At 41.6% G+C, this 27,995-nt stretch overlaps 1 protein-coding gene across 5 annotated transcripts in view; it reads left to right on the top strand.

The window, feature by feature from the left end:
* EPHB1 (EPH receptor B1) overlaps nucleotides 1–27,995 on the top strand; it is a 457,257-nt gene that overhangs the window by 371,619 nt on the left and 57,643 nt on the right. For all 5 annotated transcript variants that reach the window (XM_061636580.1, XM_061636578.1, XM_061636581.1 and 2 more), the window contains one exon: nucleotides 11,617–11,952. In XM_061636580.1, the coding sequence (XP_061492564.1) occupies nucleotides 11,617–11,952 (336 nt within the window). The remainder of the gene's footprint in view (nucleotides 1–11,616; nucleotides 11,953–27,995) is intronic.

The following is a 27,995-nucleotide window of genomic DNA, read 5'->3' as shown; positions in this document are numbered from 1 at the left end:
CCAGCAGGAGCATTCGTACCCCAGCACATAAGTTCCCTGCCCGGGGAAGTCAGGTGGCTCTAGAAGGCCAGTCAAGTTTCAGTGGCTGATATAAAGCTGCCAGAGCTGCTGCTTTCTCTGTGTCTAGGCAAATTTATTGAGTAGCCACCAGGTTCTCTCTTTGTACCTCCACCACCAATCGATCCTTTTAATAGCAAACTCAGTTGGTGAGAGCTGATAGGACTACAACCATGGTTTGCAGAAGTACACTCCCCCCCCTGAAAGAGGGGGGAGATTTAATGGGACAACACAATAATGTGAGCACGTAATGCTGAGTGTCTGTTGGGAGTGGGTACCAGTAAAAATAAAATTGGAGGAGTATGAAATGGAATATCCTGGAAAGAGGGTATGGCTGGAACACTGAACAGGAGCACTCTATGCAAGAACATAATTTGCTGCAGGTCTCGCTTGTTTTTTCTGTTGAGGAACCTATGAAACTGCCTCATATCATGTCAGACTGTTTTTCCATCTAGTCCAGTATTGTCTACTCTGACTGGTAGCAACTCTCCAGAATCTCAGGTAGGGTGCATGACCAACCAGTGTGGGAGGGTGGTACTGTAGACCCTTCTCCTAACAGCAGCCCCTCTGCCACTTATCTGGACAGTGTGGGGTTGGGATAGGGCAGCCATGTGGTCGGGACTGCACAGGCATTCCAGCAGAGACAATCCTACACTCCCACCAGTGCATCTGCACAGTCACCGCCTTGAAATCACCCTGCCACCCTCACCCCCCCGCACACACACGCTGTTCAGGTAAGCTGCAGCAATGCCACTTTTGAGAGGGCAGCAGTGTGGCACTGCCCTCCCACACTGGCTGCTCCTGCTAGAATGTCCATGTTCGCACTTTATGAGGGCCATCCTCTATTTGAAGGGCTTTTCATAGGACAGTCCTCTATTTGATGTAGCCCTTTACATGGAGGCCCCCTGAAATGGGCCTCCATTTTGAGAGATGGTGGCAGAAGGTTTTAAGAAGCGAAGAGTACTAGTAGTGGAAGACTCCCTACTGCGTGGGATCGAAACCCAAGTATGCCGAGAAGATCCATGGACTTGCCAGGTATGCTGTCTACCAAGAGGACAGATTAGAGATGTGACGGAAGGGTTGCCATCACTCATCAAGCCCATCGACAGGTATCCCTTCTCCTCATCCATGTGAGAACAAATGATACTGCCAAACGGAGCTATGAAGAAATCACATCAGACTTTGAAGTTCTGGGAAGGAAACTCAAGGTAGTCCTTCCAGTACTTAGAAGAGGAGTAGAAAGGAAAAGAAAAATACTCAGTGTGAATAAATGGCTACAAAGGTAGTGTCGACGTGAGAGATTTGGATTCTGGGACCACGGGCTATGGTTCCTGGAAGATGGACTGTTGGCAAGTGATGGGTTGCATCTCACAAGGACTGGGAAGAATGTGTTTGGCCACAGCATGGAGAAGTTCATCAGGAGGGCTTTAAACTGAATCCTAAGGGGGAGATGTAAACTTGGTGGTAATGACTGATGAAGGCTTGTGCACAGTAACGGGAACAGAGAGATCAGCTCTAATAGGGCCCAGTAACAGTCCTCAGAAAAATGTAGTAAGGAAGCCAAGCCATAAATCACATGGCTTTCGATGTCTGTATACTAATGCACAGAGCATGGGAAACAAGCAGAATGAACTTGAACTCTTAATACAGGAGGGCAATTACGACTTGATAGGTATAACTGAAACTTGGTGGGATGACTCCCATGACTGGAATCCAGCAATTGAAGGATATAACTTGTTCAAAAACAACAGAAGGTATAAGAAGGGAGGTGGAGTCGCGCTATATGTTAAAAATATGTATCCCTGCACAGAAATACAGGAAGATGAGCTTGGTAGCTCCACTAGGAGTATCTGGATTAAAATTAATGGGGCAAGTAATAAAAGGAATGTGGTGCTTGGAGTCTACTACCGACCACCCAATCAAGAACTTTTGAAAAGGAAATTGCCAATGTTTCGAGGAGGCATGATGTAGTAGTAATGGGGGATTTCAATTATCCCAATATATGTTGGGAGACAAATTCTGCCAAGCACGGCCCCTCCAAGAAATTTCTGACTTGTGTTGGAAACAACGTTCTCCTACAAAAAGTGGAGGAAGCAACCAGAGGATCAGCTATCCTTGACTTGATTCTAACCAATAGAGATGATTTGGTGGATGAAGTGGCAGTTACGGGAACTCTGGGGGAAAGTGACCACACCATACTTGAATTCTTGATTTTAACAGAAGCAAAAGCTGAGAGTAGCCATATGCGCACCCTGGACTTCAAGGAAAGCTGATCTTAATAAACTCAGAACAATTGTAAGTACCGTTCCATGGTAAGCCACCCTAATGAGAAAAGGAGTCCAAGATGGGTGGAAGTTTCTAAAAAAGGAAATTCTGAAAGCACAGTGGCAAGCAATTCCAACAAGGAAAAAAGGGGAGAAACAGCAGAAGAAGCCAATGTGGCTTCACAAAAAGCTTACAGATGACCTGAAAACAAAAAAGGACACATACAGGAAGTGGACAGAAGGCCAGGCCACAAAGGAAGAGTACAGGCAGGTATCACGGAATTGCCGGGATGGTGTCAGGAAGGCTAAAGCTGAGAATGAGCTGAGGCTAGTGAGGGATGCTAAAAGCAACAAAAAAGCTTTCTTCAGGTATGTCCATAGTAAAAGACAGAGAAAAGAAATGGAGGCACAGCTATTCAGTGAGGATGGCAAAATGATAACAGATGACAAAGAAAAGGCAGAAGTGCTGAATTTCTACTTTAGCTCAGTTTTCTCCCAAGAAGGGTCTATGACCCTCCTGGGAAACATGAAGTAGAAGGGGCAGGATTGGAACTTGAGATTGATAGACAAACGGTCAAGGAATACCTAATCATTTTGAATGAGTAAATCTCCAGGGCCCGATAAACTGCATCCTAGAATATTGAAGGAACTGGCTAAAGAACTCTCAGAACCGCTCTCTATTATCTTTGCGAAATCATGGAGGACCGGTGAAGTGCCGGATGACTGGAGGGGAGCTAATGATGTCCCTATGTTCAAAAAGGGCAAGAAGGAGGAACCGGGGAACTACAGACCAGTCAGCCTAACATCAATCCCTGGAAAAACTCTGTAGCAGATTATAAAGTAGTCAATCTGTAAGCACATTGAAAGCAATGCAGTGATTACTAGGAGCCAACATAGATTTATGAAGAACAAATCTTTCCAAACTGATCTCATTTTTTGATTGGGTAACCTCCCTTGTAGACTGTGGGAATGCTGTGGACATAATATATCTCGACTTCAGCAAAGCTGTTGACAAAATGCCCCATGATAATTCTGATTAGCAAGCTAGCTAAATGTGGGCTGGATGGAACAACTATCAGGTGGATCCACAGTTGGCTCCAGAATCGTACTCAAAGAGTGCTTATCAAACTGGTTGGAAGTAACGAGTGGGGTACCACAGGGCTCGGTCCTGGGCCCAGTGCTCTTCAACATTTTTTATTAACGACTTGGATGAGGAGGTACAGAGCATGCTTATCAAATTTGCAGATGACACAAAATTGGGGGGCATAGCTAATACTGTGGAAGACAGAAACAAAATTCAAAGGGACCTTGATAGGCTGAAAACAAAAGAATGAAGGGATAAATGCAAAGTTCTACACTTAGGAAAAAGAAACCAAATGCACATTTATAAGATGTGGGATACTTGGCTCAGCAATACGACATGTGAGAAGGATCTTGGAATTATCGTTGATCACAAGCTGAATATGAGCCAACAGGGCAATGTGGCTGCAAAAAAAGGCAAATGCTATATTAGGCTGCATTAACAGAAGTATAGTTTCCAAATCGCGTGAAGTACTAGTTCCCCTCTATTCAGCACTGGCTAGGCCTCATCTTGAATACTGTGTCCAATTCTGATCTCCGCACTTCAAGAAGGATGCAGACAAACTGGAACAGGTTCAGAGGAGGGCAACAATGATGATGAGGGACTGGAAACAAAGTCCTATGAGGAGAGACTGAAAGAAGTGGGCATGTTTAGCCTGGAGAAGAGAATACTGAGGGGAGATTTGATAGCACTCTTCAAGTACATGAAAGGTTGTCACACAGAGGAGGGCCGGGATCTCTTCTCAATCGTCCCAAAGTGCAGGACACGGAATAATGGGCTCAAGTTGCAGGAAGCCAGATTTGGACTGGACATCAGGAAAAACTTCCTAACTGTTAGAGCCATACGACAATGGAACCAATTACCTAGAGAGGTAGTGGGCTCTCTGACACTGGAGGCATTCCAGAGGCAGCTGGACAGCCATCTGTTGGAAATGCTTTGATTTGGATTCCTGCACTGAGCAGGGGGTTAGACTTGATAGCCTTATAGGCCCCTTCCAACTCTACTATTCTATGATCTTATAAGTTTCTTTCTGTCCTTAACCAAATGCCTCCCTCCCCCTGATCCATGGCATTGCGTGCAGAAACGTGGGGGAATTTGCGGGAGCCTGGCAAATTTTGGGCAACTGGGAGGTGGAACTAGCCTTAAGCTGCATCATAGAAACCTGCCCTGGGCTTCCCCCTAGTCAGCCCCCATCCCCATTGATGTCAGCCTCACCTCAGATGGATTAGACATATATGGGAATGCTTTGGCAGATGCTCTTAAAGAACAGATAAGGTGGTATGAGAGTAGTTGCTTCTTTGGTAACTTGGGTCTCCTGCGGTTTAAGGCTTTAGCAACACCTTAAATTGTACTTAACTCAGAATCGACAGGGTAGGTGTTTTAGAATTAGCATAACAGGAACAAGATGAGATGTGCCAGCCAGAATTCTGGCCACCATATTCTATCATGTATCACAGATGTTGCAACAAAGGATGGCTGGGTGAAGCAGCAATATTAGGAAAGCAGGAGACCTAGGAAAGAAGAGAATTACAGTAAGGGTGGGTGGAAGGAGCTGGAGAAGGCAGGGGAAAAAGACTGAAGGGATGGAGAGCTTCACTGTATTTTGGCTGAGCTTCCATCCTTCTTTATGTGATAATGGTGAAATATGATGGAAAGACAGAAGAGCTCCTGAATTTAGAATAAAATAGAATAAAACTTTAAAATTATGTGTCCTTCCATTTTGTGGGTATCTCTATATACAGATGACATGCACACATACGAGAACAGTTTGAAGTGCAGCATCACTTTAGTACATCGCATTCAGTACATCACGATTCCACTGTGTACACAGCAAACTCTTTGCTGCTAGATGGCTCATGACAAATACTTTAACTGTGCTGACGGGAAAAAAATTAAATGGAATGGAATTTTCGTTAAAAGATAGCATTTTTCTAGCAATTTTAACAAAATGCTTTCATCTGCAGTAACCATAGCAACAGATCAGAGAAGCTCTCTCAAAGTGCCTCTCTGAATGTAATTATGAAGAAAAGGGGAGAGAGAGAAGGGGAGTGGGGACGTTGGAATGGGGACAGCAGCTGAAAACCCCTCAAGGACTTGAGCAGAGGAAGGTTGTGACAGATTCAGCAGAACTCCCTAGGATTCATTTTCTTCTAAGTGAGGTGCTGAAATGCTTACCTCTAAATTATAACCCCTGATCTCAGCAGGCTGGCCAGCATACTTCACCACCATCATGCCAGCAGAGTACCATCCAGCAGAGCAATTCCAAGCAGTTCCAAGTGCTAGTCCTGAAAGCAATGCAGAGGAACCCTTGTAGATGGCTGTGACCAGTTTGCAAAAGTCGCTTACATGCATTCTAAGGCTGTGTACACAATACCGTTTACGCTGCGTCCAGTATGCTCCAACTGCTAGTTAGCCATAATCCATATCAATCCTGTGGTTTTTTTCAGAAATATTGCTGTTTGATGCGTTCTTCCTCAATTCGTTCTTCCTCAATTCAAATAAATTCAGCTTCAGTCTGACTGGGAAACTTGAGCCACATTCACTTTGCAGTTAAGCCAGGTGTTTACATTTGAGACAGCTGTTGCACTTGCACAGATGATAGCTTAATGAATAGGAGTTAATAGGGGTGCAGGGGTGGGGAAACCAAACAGATAATGCTCTTCAGGTAAAGATATTCCTATCCCCTCTATAATGTGTGCAGCAATGGCAAATGCAACTTGAAACACTGCATTTTAAGCCACTAGTGTGTACATGCCTTCAGACTCCACGCTTAAAGCAGGATCTATGGCTGAGGCTGAGATACTGTAGCTGTTTGTACTGTTTTGTTGGATAAATTTCAGCCTGAAGTTTTGTACAAGTTGCTTAGAAGATTGGGGCTAACCACATGTTCATTAGATTCATATCTGTTCTGCTGGATCTGTTGGCAACTTTGAATAGCATTGGCCATGGGGACTGTGATGTCCCTGTATATATAATACTGTAAATATGGTAACTGTGGGTTTATTAGAGTATATGTGGTAAGGAAACTGAGTGAGAGGGAGGAGTACATGGGTTGGAATGTTGGAGAATGTTGTATGATGATTGGCTGAGCATTTGAGTGTCTGAAGGTATACATGAGAGGATAACAGCTGAGAGGGGGTTCGTTTGGTTGGTTCTGTGGGTTGGTTTTGGAGAGGGTTGTAGGGTGGATTGGATTAGGCGGGTAGTGAGGCAGCTTATTGATGACTAAGAAACATAAAGAGTAACACATCTTATGAAACCACACGCTTGTTGACTAAACCTTTAAGTAATCTTGTTATTCCCTGTGTATATAAATAAATATTTCTTGGTTTACCAAAACGCCTGATTCTTGGCTGGGCTTTCACAGACCAGAAGGGTGGGCAGGGCATATACCAAGGTTGGGAAACAGTATCAATGGTGGCAGCGGTGAAGAGAGAGTGTAACATCATCAGATATCCAGAGCAACCCAGGGCTGTAATCTTTATAGGGACAAAGATACAGGGGGGCTGAGGCCTGTAAGTGCACCCAGACACAAAGTAGCAATAAGCCAGGAGGAGACGAAGGCATAGTCTCAAGTGTCTGGTGGTGCGGCCTAGCAGGGGGATCTTGAGAAATCTTTGCTAGAGCCGGTGAGAGAACCGTTAAGAGACCGTTAAGGTGGGACCTTGCCAAGGCGGTGACCACAGGAAGAGGCCTGACAGGGACATCTGACTGGTATGGGTTTGGGAGGCACTATGTTGCAGTGACTCTGTAAGGTTGGACTTTCTCAGAAGGCGGTAGTGGGGGACTGCTGCTCAGCCCCTTGATTCATGGAGTTCTTTGTGGCTTGCTCTTGTCCCCATGTTATTTGTCATCTACATAATATGTCTTCAACAGGTCATCTGGGATTAGGTACCATCAATATGCTGATGACACCCAACATTTAATTCTCCTTTTCAACTGAGGCTAAGGAGGCAGTGGAGATCCTGAGGCATTGTTTGGGTGCAGTGGTGGATTGGATGTGGGCTAACAAGCTGAGGCTTAATCCAGACAAGACAGAAATACTGATGGTCAGTAGACAGATTGATCAAGGATTGGGAATAAACCTGTGCTCAATGGTGTCCCACTCACTGTGAAGAAGTAGGCTTGCAGTCTGGGCTGCTGTTGGAGCTGCTGTTGCTCCTAGATACTCAGGTGGTAACTGTGGCTAGGAATGCCTTTGCTCAGTTTTGGCTGGTACACCAACTGCTCCTCTTCCTGGAGAAAACAGATCTGAGCACAGTTACACATGCCTTAGTCCAGGAACAGGGAACCTGTGGCCCTCCAAGTGGGATTCCAACTCCCATTTGTCCCCAGCTGGTGCTGACAAATGAGATTCCCAGGACAATTGCCTGAGTGCTGCATTTAATCCCCATGTCTGCAGCTCAGTGGAAATCACACATTGTACTTGATTGTCTGTCATTACAACTTGAGAAATGCTGTGCTAGAGAGTAAGCCCCAGTGGACTCAATGAGACTTGCTTCTGGAGAAATTCTGTGTGCACATGTGGAAAGATCTGCTGTTGTGCAGCCATCTTATGCATGCTTACTTGAAAGGAAATACCAGCAAGAAAAAGGGGTCTTACTTTCTAGTAACAATGCTCTCTCCCCTCCCCCCCCAACCTTGACTGTCCTGCCTTTTCACAGCCCCAGATTGCTCTGGGTAGGCCGACCTGACTTGGGCAGATCTGGCATTGTGTCAACCCAATCTGACTGAAGCCCAGATCAGGCTTCAATTTGGTTCAGATCCAGTTTGGTTCATGAGTTGGGCTTTGGCCAGACATGGTGCACAGCCCTAGTTTGTAGTTTCACAACTCTATAAACACAAAGACATTTTCATGAATGTCTTTTCACTCAAGGTCATACTGCACAATGGAATTGATAAGAGTTGTATCCAACATTGCTATTCTACTCACACAACAGACTTTTGCTTGCATAACAGAACTTCCCCCTCCTCATCTTTACAGCCCCCGCACACCCCAAAATCTGCTTCAAGGTTTTGAGGGGCCCTCTAGAGCAGATTTTGGGGGCTTGTGGGGAGATATAGGAAGGGGAAGTTCAGTTGTACAAGTGGAACAGCCCTCTCACAGCATTGGATACAATCCATGGTAATTAAGCTTCAAAATTATTGAAGCAAACTCAGATAAGGATACATTATATTGGCAGGAAAAGTGATATGGATTGGATTTGGTGAAATTATGGGAGATGGTCTGGCACAAGTGAATTAAAATATTATGGGGATGTAGATGGTTTTGAGCTTTTAGTTTAAAATATTACATAAATATAGATTTTGCAATAATCTGTAATGCCCACAGATGTAATCATGAGAACCAATAAACTTTCTTGTCTAGGGGTTGTCAAAAGCATGATGGATTTCAATATGGACACCACAAATTTTAGAGGAGGATTTAGAATTGCCAGGACTATAGTATTAGGTCTAAATTTTTGTTTTGAGAATTTTGATGGCAAGTCTACCCCAGTTTGAACCTAGTTCTCTGGTTGAGGAAATAGTAACACTGATCAGACTGAATAATTATAGTGTTTGTTTAATAGAGCTTGGCCCATTATGCTGTTTGCTTTGCCTGCAGCATGGCCACAGTGTTGACTCATTTTATTTGTCATTCCTTGCAGTCGAGAGATATCTTTCTCTGTGGCACAACTGCCTACTCAGCATCCCCCTGTTTTATATATATATGTGCCTTTGATTACTCTTTCCACACTGTATTTGTTCTTATTGAATTTCCATTAATTGATTTCAGACCCATTTCCTGAACATATAAAAACAGAGCTGCACTTAATTCTTACCCTGAAAAGTTCCTGCACTCATTCTCAGAATGGTGCTGCCTTCAGATTTGATATACATACTCTGAACCCTGGTGTCCAAGTTGCTAATAAATAATAACTGCATAGAGAGCAGACACAGAAGGAGACCCTTGTAGGACCCCACTAAATACCCATCCTTTCAGGCTGACATATTGAACCATTAATAACTGCTCTCTGCTTTTGACATTTTCTGCTAGTCTGTCTGTTTTAACACCATGTGGGACTTTCTGAACCTAACCTTATGTTTCATGGAATGCTTCTTAAAATAAAAAATAAAAAACTGTGTTGCCTCTTGTTTTGTTTGTACAACATGTGACATGAATCCTGCAGACTGAATTTAGTGTTCAATGGAGCGAGGTTGTGTAGGAGATCTCCAGCAGTATAAACTTGCAGCTTGAATTCTCATTACAGCATAGTGGTACCATCAACCCAGATTGGATGAGGACAAGTTGATGTTGTAATACAAATAGACCAGATTTCTTCATTCACATAATGTCAGAACCAAGATTTGGGGGTTGGGGGAAGTAGTGCTTGGAAGTGCCAGAAATGAAAGGCTCTGTTTGTTGTATTAGTCCTCTAGAAGATCAAAATGGGCAAAGAGTGAATGTTGTACTAGTCTAGGCTCTGTTATGAATTGTCTGTGTCCAATCTTTCATTTTTTGTCTCTGATTTGCTCTTCAGAGTCTTATAGTGCATGTCCCTCAGTGCCAAGATTCTGGGATGAGGAGTAGTGCACTATAAATGAGGAACAAACAGCTAGAGAAAACTTATTTTTAGATCTGGAATGCAATACAGGTTTCTGGGTTGTGTGAAGCACTAGGAATGTATAAAGACTAGACTAAAGGAGGAGATGTGGATTCCTTCCTGTGCCCCCACCCCACCGCAGCTATCCCATAATCCATCTTCTTCTCTCCTCTTTTGTCCAACTCTGTTGGCCCAGCAACAGACCTTTAATGTCATTAACCTCACATTTTGGAGCATGTTGTTGTTCTGCTCCTTCTTCTTTGGTTCTAGCTTTGGCCTCAGTATGTGACTGGCAGAAGAGTTGGGGGTGGGGGAGGCAAAATGGCAACTTGTGAATTTCCAAGTGCACACTCTCCATTCCCTCTCTCTAGGAGGGGTATTATGGCCATTTTAATTTATTTGTATTTTCTACTCAGTTTCTTGAATATTTGTTGCCAGGGTAACCTTTGTGGCTTTTGAGCCTCATCCTGGCCAGCATAAAGCAGGATTTATATGGGTGAAGTCAGACGTATTTGGGGACTTGAGAGATGGGAGCTGAAGCTGGTTGTCAGATTGCCTATTAAAACAAATGAAGGACCTCATGGAGTTAAGAGGGCTGTGCTGTGTAACTTGATAGCCTCTAGCAACCATGGCCAAATCCAACAGCCCATAAACCTTTAGTGAACTGGTGGGACCTATAATGCTAAGGAAGGAAAGTGTAATAGCTTTAAAAATAGAGCCACATGCAAGATGCCTTTTACATAGCAAGCCATCTGAGTGCTATAATTTGGTAGAAATATAGTGGAAGGGATAAAAGGCCTTCTGGTTTAACCTCAGGCCTAAAGGCAGCAATCTCAATAACTGAGACCAAAGCACACCATAAGCAGAGAGTGGTTGTTCAAAGTGAAGGTGCCTGAAAAGCAAACAAGAATTAGCCAACCCAAGGTGGAAGGCAACATTACTACTGTTCTGTCTGCACACAATATTTAGCCTAACCAGCCAGGGAGAAACTTCCAAATGTGGCAGTCTGGTATGTATAAAGTAAAAGTGTCCCCGCACTTATAGTGCGAGTCGTTTCTGACTCTTAGGGTGACGTCTTGCGACGTTTGCTAGGCAGACCGTATATATGGGGTGGGATTCCAGTTCCTTCGCTGGCCTTTCTTTACCCCCCAGCATCTGGTATGTATAGATAACAAATAATCTATACCAATGAGCCAAGCTACTCTTTAAAAGATGGGAAGACCCTCCTAGGATCATTATTAATCTGACTTAAGGGATATTCTTTCACATTTAAAGTGATCAGTGAGATCTGTATGAGTCCAACATGCTCACCAGATCTTCCAAGAGGAGGCTTGGAGGAGGTTAGGTTTACTGAATTTATGTCACTTTCCACAACCAACAGTCAAAAGTGATTTACAAGTTCATGCCTTGTAGTGGGGGAAACACTCAAGATTATTAGGAGAGGAAGAAAGCCTTCTTGGTCCCAGTGTCCTCAATAAAAGCACCACAATAGAAACTCCCAAGGGATACATTTATCCAACTCCTGAGTCCAAACGTACTAATCTCTACATCTCAGCAAACATATTACATTGTATCACAACAGCTAGAAATGTACTTGCATAGCCTTTATCTGCAAATTGCTTTTCAACAGGTGTTCCTTCAGGGCCTCGCAACGTGATCTCTATTGTCAATGAGACATCAATTATACTTGAATGGCATCCACCTCGGGAAACGGGAGGGCGTGACGATGTGACCTACAACATTGTCTGCAAGAAGTGTCGGTCAGACCGCCGTAGCTGCTCCCGGTGTGATGACAATGTGGAGTTTGTACCAAGGCAGCTGGGCCTCACAGAAACACGGGTCTTCATCAGCAATCTGTGGGCCCATACACCATATACTTTTGAGATCCAGGCTGTCAATGGAGTTTCCAACAAAAGCCCATTCCCACCACAGCATGTCTCGGTGAACATCACCACCAACCAAGCCGGTAAGTGCAGTTCCGAGATCTCCTGTCTGGTTTCCTTGATGACACAGAGAAGAAAATCTAGGTTGGTTTAAGTTACTGTACTTGCTTCTGTGAAATAAACATAATGTTGATTTGGCATCACTAAAGAATTGCATCCAAGTTCCATAAATATCTGTTGCTTTTGCCACTTGTCTTTCTGACTCTCCCACCTTTTTAAATGCCTCTGGGAACATGCCTATAGCCAGGGTCTTATATAATTAGGGATCACATGGCATGTCTAGGTCTGAGAGCCCTCCTGGCTGTTCAGTGCCCCCCAACACAATAGTTCCCCTCTGGTGAGCTTACCAGTGAAGGTTGCTGTGTGGCTGGAAGCAGCAGTGGCACTGGTATGTGCAGCACGTAACTGAGCCTCCCACCATTTTTATTGCTAACACTGACCTGATGTAGTGTCCCTCTGGGGCATTGTGGGAAATGTTATTTATTTATTTATTGTACTTCTATACCGCCCCATAGCCAATTTATGATAAACTGCTTGTATATAAAACACAGTATTTTTAAATCAATATTTCTATTGACTCTGTCCCTTTTGTTTAACACATAACACAAAAGGAACCTGGGAGAAGGGATGATATGTGAAGGAAAGGGATACTGGCCAGGATATAATAGTGTTTGCATGTACCTTATAGCTCACAGCAATAATCTATGTTCAGAGCTTGAAAGTATTTTTGTAGCTAGGTCCAGGCTCAAAAGAGAAAGTTCATCTGGGTAAAATATAGTATTTTGAAAGGTATTATTAGAATTGGATAGTCTCAGAAATGCAGACAGTCATTCACACTGCAGTCTTGACAGTGCAGTGGAACTGTGGCTGCTTTGCTTTGCTCTAGGCCTTTTCACGTATGTTAAAAATTCATACTCTGGATTGATGCCAGTATCAATCCTAAGTATATTCTCAGTGCTGTAGGTGACCAGGCAGCCTGATCATCCCTGAAAAATGTAAATGTGGGGAGGGATTGTGCTACTTATCCCTAGTGATGTTCAGTATTTATTTGTTTATGACATTTCTATCCTACCCTTCCTCCCAAAGGAGCTCAGGGTGGTAAACAACCATATAGCAAAACAATGCAATTTAAAATAAAATATAAAGATATTTGAAACATTTAAACATATTAAGGACATATAAAAACATTTTTAAAAAGTCACATACCCTGCCATCTAACAATTTAAAGGTTGTGGAGAACAGTGTCTTTCAGCCTGGGTGAACAAATGCCTGGGTGAACAGGAATGTTTCTAACTTTCTCCTGAATGTTAATGAGGGAGACAGACATACCTTAACAGGGAGAGCACTGCACAAATGGGGAACCACCACCGAGAAGATCCTGTCATGGGTCAGCGCCAACGAGGCAGGACCCAGTGGTGGCACCACAATAGGGCATCTCCTGCTTTCTGGGTCACTCTCACAGTCACCTTACACTCTGTGTTCACTACCACAATGAATATACCAACAGTTGGAAGGATCTCATCTTCCCAAATGACATAATACTGCAATTTAAGTGCTGGGGTGTCATTCCTGCAGTGGAAGCACTACCTTGAGGAAAGTTGTAATCCGGACCCACATTTCAACAGAATAACAACTGTGCAGTTAGTGAACCAAACACCATCAGTACATAGAAAGGCCCATAATTTCCTTTAGCCATAGTTTCTTTAGCCATTTATTTTTTCCTTGCAGATTCATGTTTAATAACCAAGAGTAAATCCCAGCGAAAAGTATTACTGAGTGTGACCTGTGTTGGCAGAAAATGGAGGGAAGATCAGTAGGGAAGGTGGAGTAGGTAGCCAGATGGTGCTGGATCTGTTAAGTGCGTGAGCATGTGTGCATGTGCCCTCTATGCGAAGCTAAGAAGAATGGTGGGGAAGGGACAGCAAGCAGGTGGTAACCTTGGCCTAAAATTTAATGAAGGGAAGAAATGACAGTAGAAGGCAACAATACATGACAATCTGTTTGGTTTCTTTACAGAAAGAGGATGGCAATTTCTGCTTTGTATAATATATGTAAAATGAAAAGTCTTTGTTAATTTAACCTCACTGGGAGAGTTCACAACAAAAACCTGGTGTAAATATTTTAGCATCCCATCTCCAGGGAATAAGAACTATGTCAGGTTGTCATGTTCAGTTTGTGGGTGGATGTCATTTCTATCTCTAATCAAATACAATCCAACTGACTACTTGTATCTGTGCTCTTTTGCCTGTTCTGTATGCTTGCTCGTGCCTCTCTCCCTCCATTTTGACATGTTCCCACCTGCCCATCTGCTCTTTTGTCCATCTGTGGCTGCCTCTTCTTGGAAAGCAAGAGTCCTCAGGGTTGCCTCAACAAGAACAGGTCAAACTCCCCTTTCGTCTATTGTCTAAGCTTCCATTCCCCAGAGCGTTATCTAACCCTACCCTTCCCATCCTCCTCTTTCTGTAGAGATCTTTTGCTTTATCATTCTTTTGGGTGTTGTTTCCTTGCCTCCTTTTTTACGTCTGCCTGTCAGTCTATCCACTCATCTCTCCTTTCCTACTTCTGCCAGAAAGCTGTGATTATTAAGAGTTGATATATTTGCATTGTATCAGATATGCTCTGTAATTATCCAACTGAAGTGCATTTGCTTTCAGTGCATTATGGATGAGAACAATATTTGAAAGACCACAAACATAAAATAAATATTTGGCAGTTAGATGCAAGGTGTTAGCATTCAGCACTTGTTTAAGCAGGTTGAAATGGGGTGCCAAGCACTAGAGGCATTTAAAGGGAGGTTAATGGGAATGTACAGGCGGAATAGATTGTGCAGATTTGGCACTGACTCAGTCATTGAAGCTTAACAATTTAGTTTTGCTGGCCTCCCTTTTTTGTGCTGCTGCTGACCTAAAAATGCAATATATTTCTAACTGCAAGAGTTACTGCCTAAGCAGACAATAACGGGAAAAGCATGTTATTATAGGCAGCTGTATCTCCATAGACTGACTTTGAATGGGAGTGTGCATTCAGAATCTACATGGGGCTTTATTAAAATCATGCATGAAGGAAAGAGAAAAAAGCAGACTCCAAGTAATGACAAATGATGGAGAAAATTGCACACTCTGAGTTCACAAAAAATAGTATTTATGTCAATTCTCCTCTCTTTAATTAGTCTAATTAAGCATTTTTAACAGAAACAAACTTGGATGCCTTTCTTGGGTTCATAAGAACTGATCAGTACCCTTATCTTAACCATCTGTCTGCTCATTCACCCATCCATCCATACATCTCAACACTATCTTCTTTTCATCCCTCTGTAACAGCTATCTCCCCATCTGTCCATCTAGCCATCCAAATAACCCTCCACCCAATGAGTTTTTATTTAATTGCTTGTATTTTTAGAGCTCTCTTTTGTTAATGTGCAGAGCCTGGATGCCTCTTTAAATGGTCTTGAGAACTTCCATAATGCTCACAGTTTTGCCCACTTGCCTGCCTTCAAAGGTTACTGCTGTGTAAAATGTTTCTAACTGACCCTATTCTCAGAGCATTCAGGGTTGCAAAATACTAATATAGCATGTTGAATTTCCTATGTGAGCAAGTTTCAGTTGTGTAAATGAACACAAGGTAGCCTCGGCCCTGTTTCAGTGTGTGTGTGTGTGTGTGTGTGTGTGTGTGTTTCAGATTGGCTGGCTCTGGCTATTGGCCTGCTTGCTATGGAGACTCTTCTGTCACATCTAGCAATGCCCTTTGGATGAAGGCAACTAGGTTTTTAAAAAGTAATTGTTTCACTTCTTCCAAAATGTTGCAATTTTGACCTGGGCCAGTAAACATTTGCTGTTGTTGTTATGTGCCTTCAAGTTGACTACGACTTACGGCGACCCTATGAATCAGTGACATCTAAGCGCATCTGTCGTGAACCACCCTGTTCAGATCTTGTAAGTTCAGGTCTGTGGCTTCCTTTATGGAATCAATCCATCTCTTGTTTGGTCGTCCTCTTTTTCTACACCGTTTCCCCCAGCATTTTCTAGTGAATCATCTCATAATGTGTCCAAAGTATGATAACCTCAGTTTCATCATTTTAGCTTCTAATGATACTTCTGGTTTAATTTGTTCTAACATCCAATTATTTGTCTTTTTCGCAGTCCATGGTATGCACAAAGCTCTCCTCCAACACCACATTTCAAATGAGTTTTCTCTTATCCACTTTTTCCACTGCCCAACTTTCACATCCATACATAGAGATCGGGAATACCATGGTCTGAATGATCCTGACTTTAGTGTTCAGTGATACATCTTTGCATTTGAGGACCTTTTCTAGTTCTCTCACAGCTGCCTTCCCCAGTCCTAGCTTTCTTCTGATTTCTTGACTATTGTCTCCCTTTTGGTTAATGACTGTGCCACGGTATTGATAATCCTTGACAAGTTCAATGTCCTCATTGTCAACTTTAAAGTTACATAAATCTTCTGTTGTCATTACTTTAGTCTTTTTGACGTTCAGCTGTAGTCCTGCTTTTTTGCTTTCCTCTTTAACTTTCATCAGCATTTGTTTCAAATCATTAATGGTTTCTGCTAGCAGCATGGTATCATATGCATATCTTAAATTATTGATATTTCTCCCTGCAATATTCACACCTTCTTCATTTTGGTCCAATCCTGCTTTTCATATGATATATTCTGCATATAGATTAAATAAATAGGGTGACAAAATACACCCCTGTCTCATACCCTTTCCGATTGGGAACCAATCGGTTTCTCCATATTCTGTCCTTACAGTAGCCTCTTGTCCAGGATATAGGTTGCGCATAAGGACAATCAGATGCCGTGGCACCCCCATTTCTTTTAAAGCATTCCATAGTTTTTCATGATCTACACAATCAAAGGCTTTGCTGTAATCTATAAAGGACAGGGTGATATTCTCCTGAAATTCCTTGCTCCGTTCCATTATCCAATATATGTTTGTGATATGATCTCTGCTGCCTCTTCCCTTTCTAAATCCAGCTTGGACGTCTGGCATTTCTCGCTTCATATATGGTAAGAGCCTTTGTTGTAGAATCCTGAGCATTACTTTACTTGCATGGGAGATTAAGGCAATAGTTCGATAATTACTGCATTCCCTGGGATCCCCTTTCTTTGGAATTGGGATGTAGATTGAACGCTTCCAGTCTGTGGGCCATTGTTTAGTTTTCCATATTTCTTGATAGATTTTTGTCAAAATTTGGACAGATTCAGTCTCAGTAGCTTGTAGCAACTCTATTGGTATGCCATCTGTTCCTGGTGCTTTGTTTCTTCCATGTATTTTAAGAGCAGCTTTTACCTCACATTCTAAAATTTCTGGTTCTTCATCATACAGTTCCTCTGTGAATGAATCTGTCATCCTGGCATCTCTTTTATAGAGTTCTTCAGTGTGTTGCTTCCATCTTCCTTTTATTTCATCTTGTTCAGTCAGTGTGTTCCACTGTTGATTATTCAACATCCCTACTCTTGGTTTAAATTTCCCTTTAATTTCTCTAATCTTTTGGAATAGGGCTCTTGTTCTTCCCTTTTTGTTGTCCTCTTCTATTTCTATACAATAACTATTGTAATAGTTCTCTTTGTCCCTACGTACTAGTTGTTGTATTGTTGTATTTAGGGTTCTGACCATGTTTCTATCTCCTTTTGCTCTTGCTTTCCTTCCCTGTTTAACTATTTTAAGAGTTTCTTCAGTCATCCATTGAGGTCTTTCTCTCTTTTTAACTGGAGGTATTGTCTTTTTGCATTCTTCCCTGATAATGTCTCTGACTTCATTCTATAGTTCTTCTAGTTCTCTGTCAATTAAGTTTAAAGCCTGAAACCTGTTCCTTATTTGATCTTTATATGCTTCTGGGATGTTATTTAAATTGTATTTTGGCATTATGATTGCTTTGTCCTTCTTTAGCTTTACTCTGATTTTCGATATGACCATGATCTGTACCGCAGTCTGCTCCTGGTCTTGTTTTTGCAGAAAGTATGGAACTTCTCCATCTTCTGCTACCAGTTATATAATCAATTTGATTCCTATATGGACCATTTGGTGATGTCCACATGTACAGTCATCTTTCAGTTGCTCAAAAAAAAGTGTTCACAAGAAAAATTATTGGCTTCACAGAATTCAATAGGTCTTTCTCCTGCTTCATTTCTATCTCCTAAGCCCCATTTCCCCACAATTCCTAGTTCTTCTCTGTTCCCTACTTTTGCATTCCAGTCCCCCATGATTGTCGGAACATCTTGTTTTGGTGTGTGATCAATTCCTTCCTGTACCTCTGCGTAAAATCTCTCCAATTCCTCTTCTTCTGTGTTTGCTGTTGGAGCATAGACTTGGATGATGATTATGTTAATAGGTTTCCTGTTTAATCTCATTGATATCACTTGCTCAGACCTTCTGTTATAGCTCCTAATTGCTTTTGCTACCTCACTTCTCACTATTAAAGCAACCCCATTTCTTCTTAATTTCTTATTTCCTGCATAAAATATTTTGTAGTTGCCTGATTGAAAATGTCCCATTCCCGTCCATTTTAATTCACTCACGCCAAGTATTGTAATGTTGATATATTCCATTTCTTGCTTGACAATTTCTAACTGTCCCTGGTTCATGCTTCTCATGTTCCATGTTCCTATTGTGTGCGGCGTACAACTCCGGACTCTCCTTTATTACACTTTGTCATTTCAGACAAATCCAGTTTTGATATTTTGTACCTAAAGATTTCCCCACAACAATGACATTTCCGTACTACTACCCTTTGGTCTCACAGGGTTAGGAATTTTTCAAGGCTGACCTAATTCTACCCTGGTGTCAGTTATCTGTATTTATTATAGAGCTTGAGAGCTAAGTAACACTTCCAAAACAATAATCTAGTCCATAATCCATTGTGTCTGTGGGATAAGGAGGATAGGAGTTTTGCACCTTTTAAGATTCATCTAGATATTTATTGACACTTTCCTCCTGCCCTCCCCCGCCATGGCACTGAGTTGTCATACTCATAAGATCCTTGGTGAATTGACTGGTATGCAACATGCAAAAGCTGATGGTAGGAGATGAAGCTGTCAAACTGGGTGATTTGATTTCCTTTAGAGGAAGACAGAAACCTGCAAGCCAGGTTAGGAAAACATGAACTTGGACCTGCTTAACAATTTAATATTTTTCTTTTAAACCTGGCTGGTCTCCTATGCTTAATATCCACAGAAGGTACACACCCTACTGCTAACACATCTCTTCACAGAGTTATGTGTAATCAAACTCACATAGACAAATACAAAATTATATAGTTCTGCTCATTCTACAAGAATCTGCACTAAATTATAGAATTTTACCAAAATGATTTTTTGTTAATATTTGTGGTACATTCTGTAGCAATATTTCAAACATTGGAAAAGGAACAATCATTAAACAACTACATTGAATAATAACCATATGAAGTGTGGAGCATAAGAAGAGGATCCTGCCATTTCCAGGACTATATATACATACATATAGACACACACATACTAATGTGTGGGTGCAATTTATATATAATTATTTGCCTTGCATTGCTATGAAACTCTGTCCTCATATCTTTATGGTATTAATTTATTTGCCACGTGTGCTCTTTGACAAACTAGAATTTAAAAACCATCCCTCTCTTTAATGAATTACAAAGTTGTCTTCTCACTGGTGAAAGGGTCTTCTAATTCTGCTTTGACTGTTGCCACAAATTGCTGTTCTGAAGGATGGAATGTAGAGGTGGAGTTGGCTAAACAATCCTACTTTAGCTTGGCATGCCTGTCCATTTCCCTGAAGACCTCACAAGCAATATATACTCGCATGATTTCATGTGCTGCCTGTGAGGTTTGATTTCACATAGGGTACCCATGGATCATGGCATTTAGATTCTATAGGTTTCCCATATCATGGACCACGAAAAAGACAAATAATTGGGTATTAGAGCAAATTAAACCAGAACTCTCATTAGAAGCTAAAATGATGAAACTGAGATTATCATACTTTGGACACATCATGAGAAGACCTGATTCACTAGAAAAGACAATAATGCTGGGAAAAACAGAAGGGAACAGAAAAAGAGGAAGGCCAAACAAGAGATGGATCGATTCCATAGTGGAAGCCACAGACCTGAACTTACAGGATCTGAACAGGGTAATTTATAACAGATGCTCTTGGAGGTTGCAGAATCATAGGGTCACCATAAATCGTAATCTACTTGAAGGCACATAACAACCACAACCAAGCTTTCCCTTTGCTCTCACCACTAACTTATCTGGACCAAGGCTGGCTAAGACTGTATGTGACAATAGAGCAGCTGAGACAGTGGCACCTGGAGAGAACCAGACCAGAAGAGCTTGCGCAGCAAGTGACTTGCATAAATAACACAAGCTCACTATGATATTAGATTAGGCAAAGACATCAAGAGAGGTAGGCCAGCCATAGAGATTGGAAGCAAGGAGGAGGTTACAAGATATGCTATTTCTTTCTTGTGTTTGGACTTGGGGCATAAATTGGCTTAAATCCAGGAAAGGAGAAAGTACAGTATCGTGGTTCTGTTGTAGTGACTAGCTTGTAGCTAGTTTATGAGCATATATTTCAATATCAAATATTCTTGAGTAGCTGCCAATATGAAGGGAATTAGAAGAACTAGCTTTAAGCCAGAAGATTGGGGTTATTTTTAACATTTCTTTAAGTTTAACTTACTGTAATAAATAGATTGCAATGGTGATGGCCTGTTGGAGAGATTCTCCAAGCTTTTGTATGATTTAAAAGCTTAACAGTCCAGTCATCAATGAAGGTGAACCATCACTCTCGGATTTAAGATGACATAATCAGTTGGCTTCAGTTCGACATCACTGAGATTAAATTGGTTTAAATCCAAGTACTCTTGACAACTGAATTTGTTCACGAAGCTGCAGATCCCATTTTATTGTGTGTGAGAGAGTTTAGGACTAAAGTCTTCCAAATGCTGAAGTCTTCTCCCAAGCAGATGGAGATGATGGGTAGGTGAACATGACTAGGGGTAGCCAATGTGGCATCCTCTAGATGTTGTTAGGCTCCTCCCCCCATCATTTTTGACCAATGGCCATGCTGGCTGATGCTGATGGATGTTGGACCACAACACCTGAAAACCCTAGAACCAGCAGAACTAGAACCACCTTCTGTTGTTAGAAGGTATTTTATTTAAAAGAAAAACTCAGACAGATTAACATTTGATTAACAAATTGGTCAGCAATCTTTGCAAATGTAAAATGGATGAAAACATACCAATCACAGAAAAAAAAGTTTCCAAATGGATGGAATATCTAACATCACATTGCAGTGATCATCAAAGAATAGTACTCATCTCTAAGGTTTCTGTGGCTTTACCTTGCCCAAGCAATCTTGTCTCTGTGGTCTTTGCAAAGAGCATTTTTCTGAAACAAAGTGTGGTTGTAGTGTAATCTGACAGATATACTGCAGTACTACTGTTCCCAGCAGTCTTTGTAAGGGATCCAGGAAATAAAAGGGATACAGGAAGTAGAGAGCTAGAAAGGGGATAAAGAGCGAGATGGAGATTAGCAGAACTGTTACAGGAATAATACAATTGACTGTGCAAAGAGATTTCATGTTAGGTGAACTTCAAAAAGACGTAACAGTGGCTTTCATTTGACCAATATTTTGGTAGAGTTGACATAAATGATGTTAGTGCACCAGCAGTCTGGATTTTACATTGGTATAAAGATAACTGAAAAAACCCTCTAAAATACCAGGCAAACTGGGAGTCTTTCATTCCAGTCTGACTAGATATTCAAAGTGGCCAAAGGATAACAGCTTTAGGAAATGAATTCCCATTGCATGTCAGGGAAACAGGCAGAACAACCCTATACAGTAGGGCCCCGCTTTTCAGCGGTCTGCTTTTCGGTGTTCTGCTAATACGGCAACTAAAATTAGAGTAAGGCCCCACTCATATGGCGCTTGTTCCGCTTTTACAGCATTTTTTGGGCGTCATTTTATTGAAGGAGTTCTGCTTTTCGGCGGGTTTCACTTTTAGACGGGTGTCTGGAACGTAACCCGCCATATGAGTGGGGCCCTACTGTACTCACATTAAGCTGGGGCTGGAGATACCCTGCTGCCACACTGATTGGGACTGTGTTGTGTGTTTGTGGGAGGGGGGAGAATGATAGTTCACAATGGGAGGGGATTTTCCTCTCATTGCAAATAGCAAACCTGATCCTGCTTGTCCCATGCCAAACTACAAGCAGCACATCTAGCTTGGCCCTATAGTCACTCATGCACACTTCTTTGTTTGCCACTGACCTCTATAAATCCTAGAGGATAAAAAAAGCTGGATATTGGAAGATTCAAGAGAGACAAGAGAAAACACTTCTTCACACAGCACATATGGAATGTGCTGCCACAATTTATAGTGATGGCTACCCACTTGGATGGCTTTTAAAGAGGCGTAGACACATTCATGGAGGATAAAGGTATCAGTGGCTACTAGCTATGATATCTGTGTTTTACCTCCACGTCACGAGACAGTATGCCTCTGAATAACATTTGCAGGGAATCACAGTGGGGAAAAGTGCTCAAGTTCTGCTTGTGGGCTTCCTAAGGGCAACTGGTTGGCCACCGTGAGAACAGAGTGCTGTACTAGATGGGGCCTTGGTCCAATCTAGCAGGTTCTTCTTATGTTCTTAAGTGATTATGCAAGCGAGAGTGGAAAATGACTTTGCATATATGCTTATGGGGTCTGAACTGGCAGCAACTAGCCAGGAAAGAGATTGTGGAGTTGTGGTGGATAGTACAATGAAGATGTCGGTCCACTGTGTTGCAGCTATCTGAAACGCAGCCATCCTTCGAAATTTGCATTTAGTAGAATTTTGGGATGCTGTTCGCCAACTAAAGAACATTTTTAAAAATGCATATATTAAGGGAAAGTGTGCATAAAAATGAATTCATGAGTGAAAATAACATGGAAAAAGGCATGCAATGATGAAAAATGGCTTGCAAAAAGATGTACCTCTGTACATAACTGCCTACAAAAATGTGTTTATTTGGAGAAATTCACACTGAAATGGTGGAGAATTTTCATGAGGTTTTTTTTAAAAAACAAAACACTAATCACTGCAGAAATGTAAAGAATTTAACTATGGAAAAATGAGAAACTGAGAGAACCAAAACTGACAGATCTTTCCATCCCTAATTGCAGCTGTATAAAAAGGTGAATTCCATGTTATAGATCACTAGAAAAGGGATTGAAAATGCAACTGCCCATAGTGTGATGCTGTTATATAAATTGATGGTGTGATTGCACTTGGTATACTGTGTTTAGTTCTGGTCTCCATACCTCAAAAATGATATTGCAGAACAGGAAACAGTTAAGAAAAGGGCAACCACGATAATATGAGAGTAACAAGGTTACTACATTTAGAAAAACGGCCAGTAGGGGTGGACATGATAGAGGATAGATATTGTCCTCATGTCCTATTTGTAGGCTTCCCACAGGCCTCTGGCTGGCCATTGAGAGAACAGAATGCTGGAACATCTTTAGTCTGATCCAACTGGGCTCGTATGTTCTTATAATCTCAACCTTGTTCTGCCATAGTGATCTGGGAACTAGGATAGGCACAGTGGTAGAGCAGTGCTTAAGGCATTTGCTATGCTGAGGCCAAACACAATTCCCAGTGAGGTTACAAGACAAGAAGTCAGCTTGACCTCTGTTGCTTGGAATGCACCAAATCAGATCAGACCGTTAAGCTGGGAAGCTATTAAACAATTCTCTTTTTTTTGTAAACTGTTGTGATTTTAAGATGTTTATGTTGTGAACTGCTTTGAGTTCATCTGCTAAGAAAAAGTGAGATACCATCTTTTAAAGTAAATAATAAATATATAATTAATGTTTCTGTTATAAATGAAATTGACATTTATTCAAGCCAAAATGAATCCAAGTTTGATTCATTCTACAGCCTCAATATAAGATGTCCTTATGTTGAGTTCTGTATGGAAATATAAGTGTAGGGTGCTTTATCAGAGATTCCAAGAACATATGATCAGCTCCTGGTTTGCAGGATTTTTCACATACTGTGCTAACAGGGTGAGAAATTTCTCCCTCGTGATTCCTGTTTTGAACTTCCATCTGTGTGGTTTTGTAAAGACATTTCCACTTCAGTTTAATTCCTTCCCTTTGTGCAATGATGCTGGGCAATTCATCTGAATGAGCAAGGATGAGGAGGCCTCAGTACTACTGCCCGCCCACCTGTGCACCAATTTGACGCCGATCATCTTTGCAGCATTATCCATGTTAAACAGGCAGGAGCACCAGGGGGGTTTGTGAATGTGGCAATTAACAAAACAGCAATCAAGCTAAGTGTTTAATTTCAGAAAATTATCATCTTCTCTGAGCGGATGTGGAAAGATAAAAAAAATTAAAAACCTAGGATTAAATGTGCTGTGTAAACAAAGGCAATGCTGGACTGTCAACATCACCCTCTGGAAAGACTAAGCAATGCCTCACCAAGAGACTTCCTGAACACTCATCCAAAGCAGGAAGCATAAAAATAAGGTTTGAAGCAATCACATCCTGTCTAGCCCTGCTCTGAAATTATTCTTGCAATTTTTCATTCCTTTTCTCTCTGTTTCAATTTTTTTGGGGGGTTCAATATTTTCAAGGGGAAAGGGTCAGTCAAAATAAACTTGAGTCTCTGTCTGAGGATGACAGCCAAAGCCAAAGCAAACACACCAGGTGGGACCAAGCATGTAGATGAACCAGAGCAGGTGTTGCTGGACTACACCTCCCATCATGTTTGCTGGGCTGATAGGAGTTGTAATTCAGCAACATCTGGAGGGCCAAAGGTTCCCTACCCCAGAGGGAGAGAAAGACAGGAGAGAAAGAAAGGCTGTACCTCCAGAACAATTCCAAGGGTCTTTGGCAAGGAATGGATTTCACCACCTGCACCAGTTGGGGTGAGGAAGAAATTCAGTTCAGTTTACACTTTAATGTGAACCTACTTAATTCACACTTAATTCACACATGAACTGAAACCTTCCAAATTTGCGCTTCTCTGAATTTTGGGATTAAGTTCTCCAGCCCCCCAAAGTGGGTGTAGAAAGGTGTATATTAGGGGAAAGTGTGCATAAAAATGCTTACATTCTTGAAAATAGCATACAAATATGCATTATGTTAGGAAAAATGCATACAGAAATAGTATATTCAAAAATATTCATGAGGACTTTTAGAAAATAAAATTCACTAACTGATGCGGAAACGTGGCAAACTGAATTTAAGACTGGAAAAATAAGAAATTGAGATTCATCCATCCACTCCAGACCTTTTTGGAAGTGTAGCATTCCTTTTCCCCCATGCAAGACAGTTGAGACAAAGATCAAGTCACGTGGCTGGCAGAAAATAGGAGGTAGGGAGTTAAATTCTTTCAACTCCTCCAAAATGTTTTGGTAGCATGATTCTCCCCTAGCTCCCAGAAATCTACTTCCTCTTAAGTTCCATTTTCATCACTCCAAAACAATGAATTTTGATGAAAGTGACTGCCTCCAGGTATTTCATTACAACCATTATCCAATCTGAAGAATTTCCTTCCTATGGTTTGTAATAGATATACATAGTTTGTGTTACATACTGGCATCCAATGCAAAATATTGTGTCTACAATAGCCTAGAAGTATGAAGGCCGGGAAAAATTGGGGAAAAATGAAGCCCCTTTTTTATTTTTTCTGGATTTCCCCCCATGCCTTTACATCTGTAGACCAGCCTTCTCCAAGCTGGTGCCCTTCAGATGTTTTGGCTAAAGGGAGACGTAGCCCCAAACATCTGGAGGGCACCAGGTTGGGGAAGGTTGGTTTAAACTCCAAAGTGAGGGACTTAGGATACAACTTGATGGGAGATGTGTGATGAGGATCTCCTGCTCTTTTAAAGAAAACCTTAATAGTAGCTATGGCAGGAATAATAAGAATAAGAATACTACTACTACCACTACTACTACTACTACTACTACTACTACTACTGCTTTTCTGCCATTGGCCTTCAAAAGTGGCTTACAAGCAATGAATGATAAAAACAAATTGAAATATACAAATGCTCTTTCCTGTTTAATACTTCAAAGAATAATGCTACAAAAATGACGTCAAAGGGGAATGGGTGGTAGTAAGAAGGCCTCCACATCCTAGCAAATTCAGAGATTACTCAACATCATTGTTTGCACATTAGGCTGTAGTGCTCAGGGAGGGGGGGTCTAACTCCTCAATTTTATTGATGACCCTCCCACTGACCCCCCCCCAAAAAAATAGAGCTGGGAAAAAGGTACAGTTGTCATCAGATGTGTACATGTACATTTTCCTCCATGGGGAAATAGCAGGTTGATTGGGATTTTAATTGGGAAAATAGCACTGGGGGAAGGGTTAAACCCCCTTCCTCAGTGCCATGGTCTGTTTGATTTCCATTCACCCCCTCAAAGGCTGGTTGCATTTTTTCATAACCTGCCAGAGAGCCTAATCACAGATCTTTCATATCATATCTTTGTGAATGCTTGGACCAGGGAGACTTGGGGTTAAGTCTCCAGTCAGCCATGAAGCTCACTGGATCTGGAGACAGTTTTAAAAGATAGTGGCTTAATGGAGCTAATTTGCCAGTAGTGTTTTCACTCCTCTCTTTTGTCCCACTGTTGTCTCTGATTAAGAAGATTTTGCAAGTTCTTCCAAAAGCTGTGAACAGAGATAAAAACATTTATGCTCCACCTTTCCATATGCTCAAGGCTGCTTAAAACATAGTTTTAAGAAACCTAACACATTATAGTAACAAAGCATTCACACACACACACACACACACATATACAGAGATCAATTATGATGCATCTGTAAATACCACAGTCAACTACTTCACTGTCTTTCAGTCTGCCAGGAGTGAAGTTTTCACATAAAAAAGAGAGAAACTGGTGCCAAGATAGGAATGCTTCTGATGCTATTGTTTTCAGTTTTAACAAAGCAGTAAGAGCAAAACAAAATCAGTCATGCCACTCCTGAAGATAAGTAGTGATGGACAAATTCCCCTTAGCATGATTCAGGCTATGGTCTGAAGGCACATGAGGCCACCACCTTGCTGAAGCTAAGAAGGTCTGGGTCTGGTCAGTGCCTGGATGGGAGACTGCCTGGGAACCACATGTATGCCAGCTTGGGTTCCATGATGAAAGAAAGGCAGGGTATAAATGTAACAAATAAATAAATAAATTCAGAACCAGGGTAGCACCACAATTGTTTAAATTGATTCATAATATTATTTGTTGTGCATCACATCATTTTATCTGCTTTTGTTCAAACTCTGTACGTCACTCACAGCTCAGATCAAGCTATGACCAGGGGGGAAAAGGTGATACTGTAAGGCTGCAGACAGCTGAGGGCAGGCCTGGGGAAGCTCCAGAGCCCTGAGAAAAAAAGGACTTATGCAATCCCTGAGCTTGTCTAAAAAAAGCTTTCAGAAGTATCTCCCACCCAAATCCCATATAGGTTCTGTAATGATGTTTCATGCATTCTCTGTTAGTTCTCACTGTAACCGTTATTTTCAGCTTGTGGTGAGTCCAAAAGCTTTAATCCCAGAAGGCTTCATGTTAAATGTAAATTAGATGATTGGCAGTTACCAAACCACGTAATTTCAAAGTTCAGCAATATTGCTAATTTTAAGTTTAAAATGAGTGGGAGGGATTTCTGAACCATTCTTCAAAGCCTTTCCCCAGCTGTTACTCTCAAGTTTATTTTTTGGAGATCGGTCCAGAAAAAATCAGTTGCAGGCGAGGCTGGGGGACAAATTAGCATATGAGGTTCCTACTTCTTGTCCACTGCTTCTCTGTTTGAAATCCTAGAACCCATTCCCTACCCCTTTACTGTTGCTTGATGTGTTTTAAGACATGAGTGTGCCACTGTAGTATGTGATTAAATACTCAGTGATAAATGTCTATTTAATTTGAATAGTTGATTGTGAAGTGTTTACATGCATATTAGTGCCAAAAGTTTTTTCTTTTTTCTTTTCCACCAAAATAGTTGTCATGGCCAATGGAATAGGAACATTTCCTAATTCATAGCTCAT

Source organism: Rhineura floridana, chromosome 7 (assembly GCF_030035675.1).
Source record: "Rhineura floridana isolate rRhiFlo1 chromosome 7, rRhiFlo1.hap2, whole genome shotgun sequence".
In the NCBI taxonomy this organism is placed as follows: Eukaryota; Metazoa; Chordata; class Lepidosauria; order Squamata; family Rhineuridae; genus Rhineura; species Rhineura floridana.
Note: the sequence above shows the minus strand (reverse complement) of the source record. Positions and strands in the feature narration are given on the sequence as shown.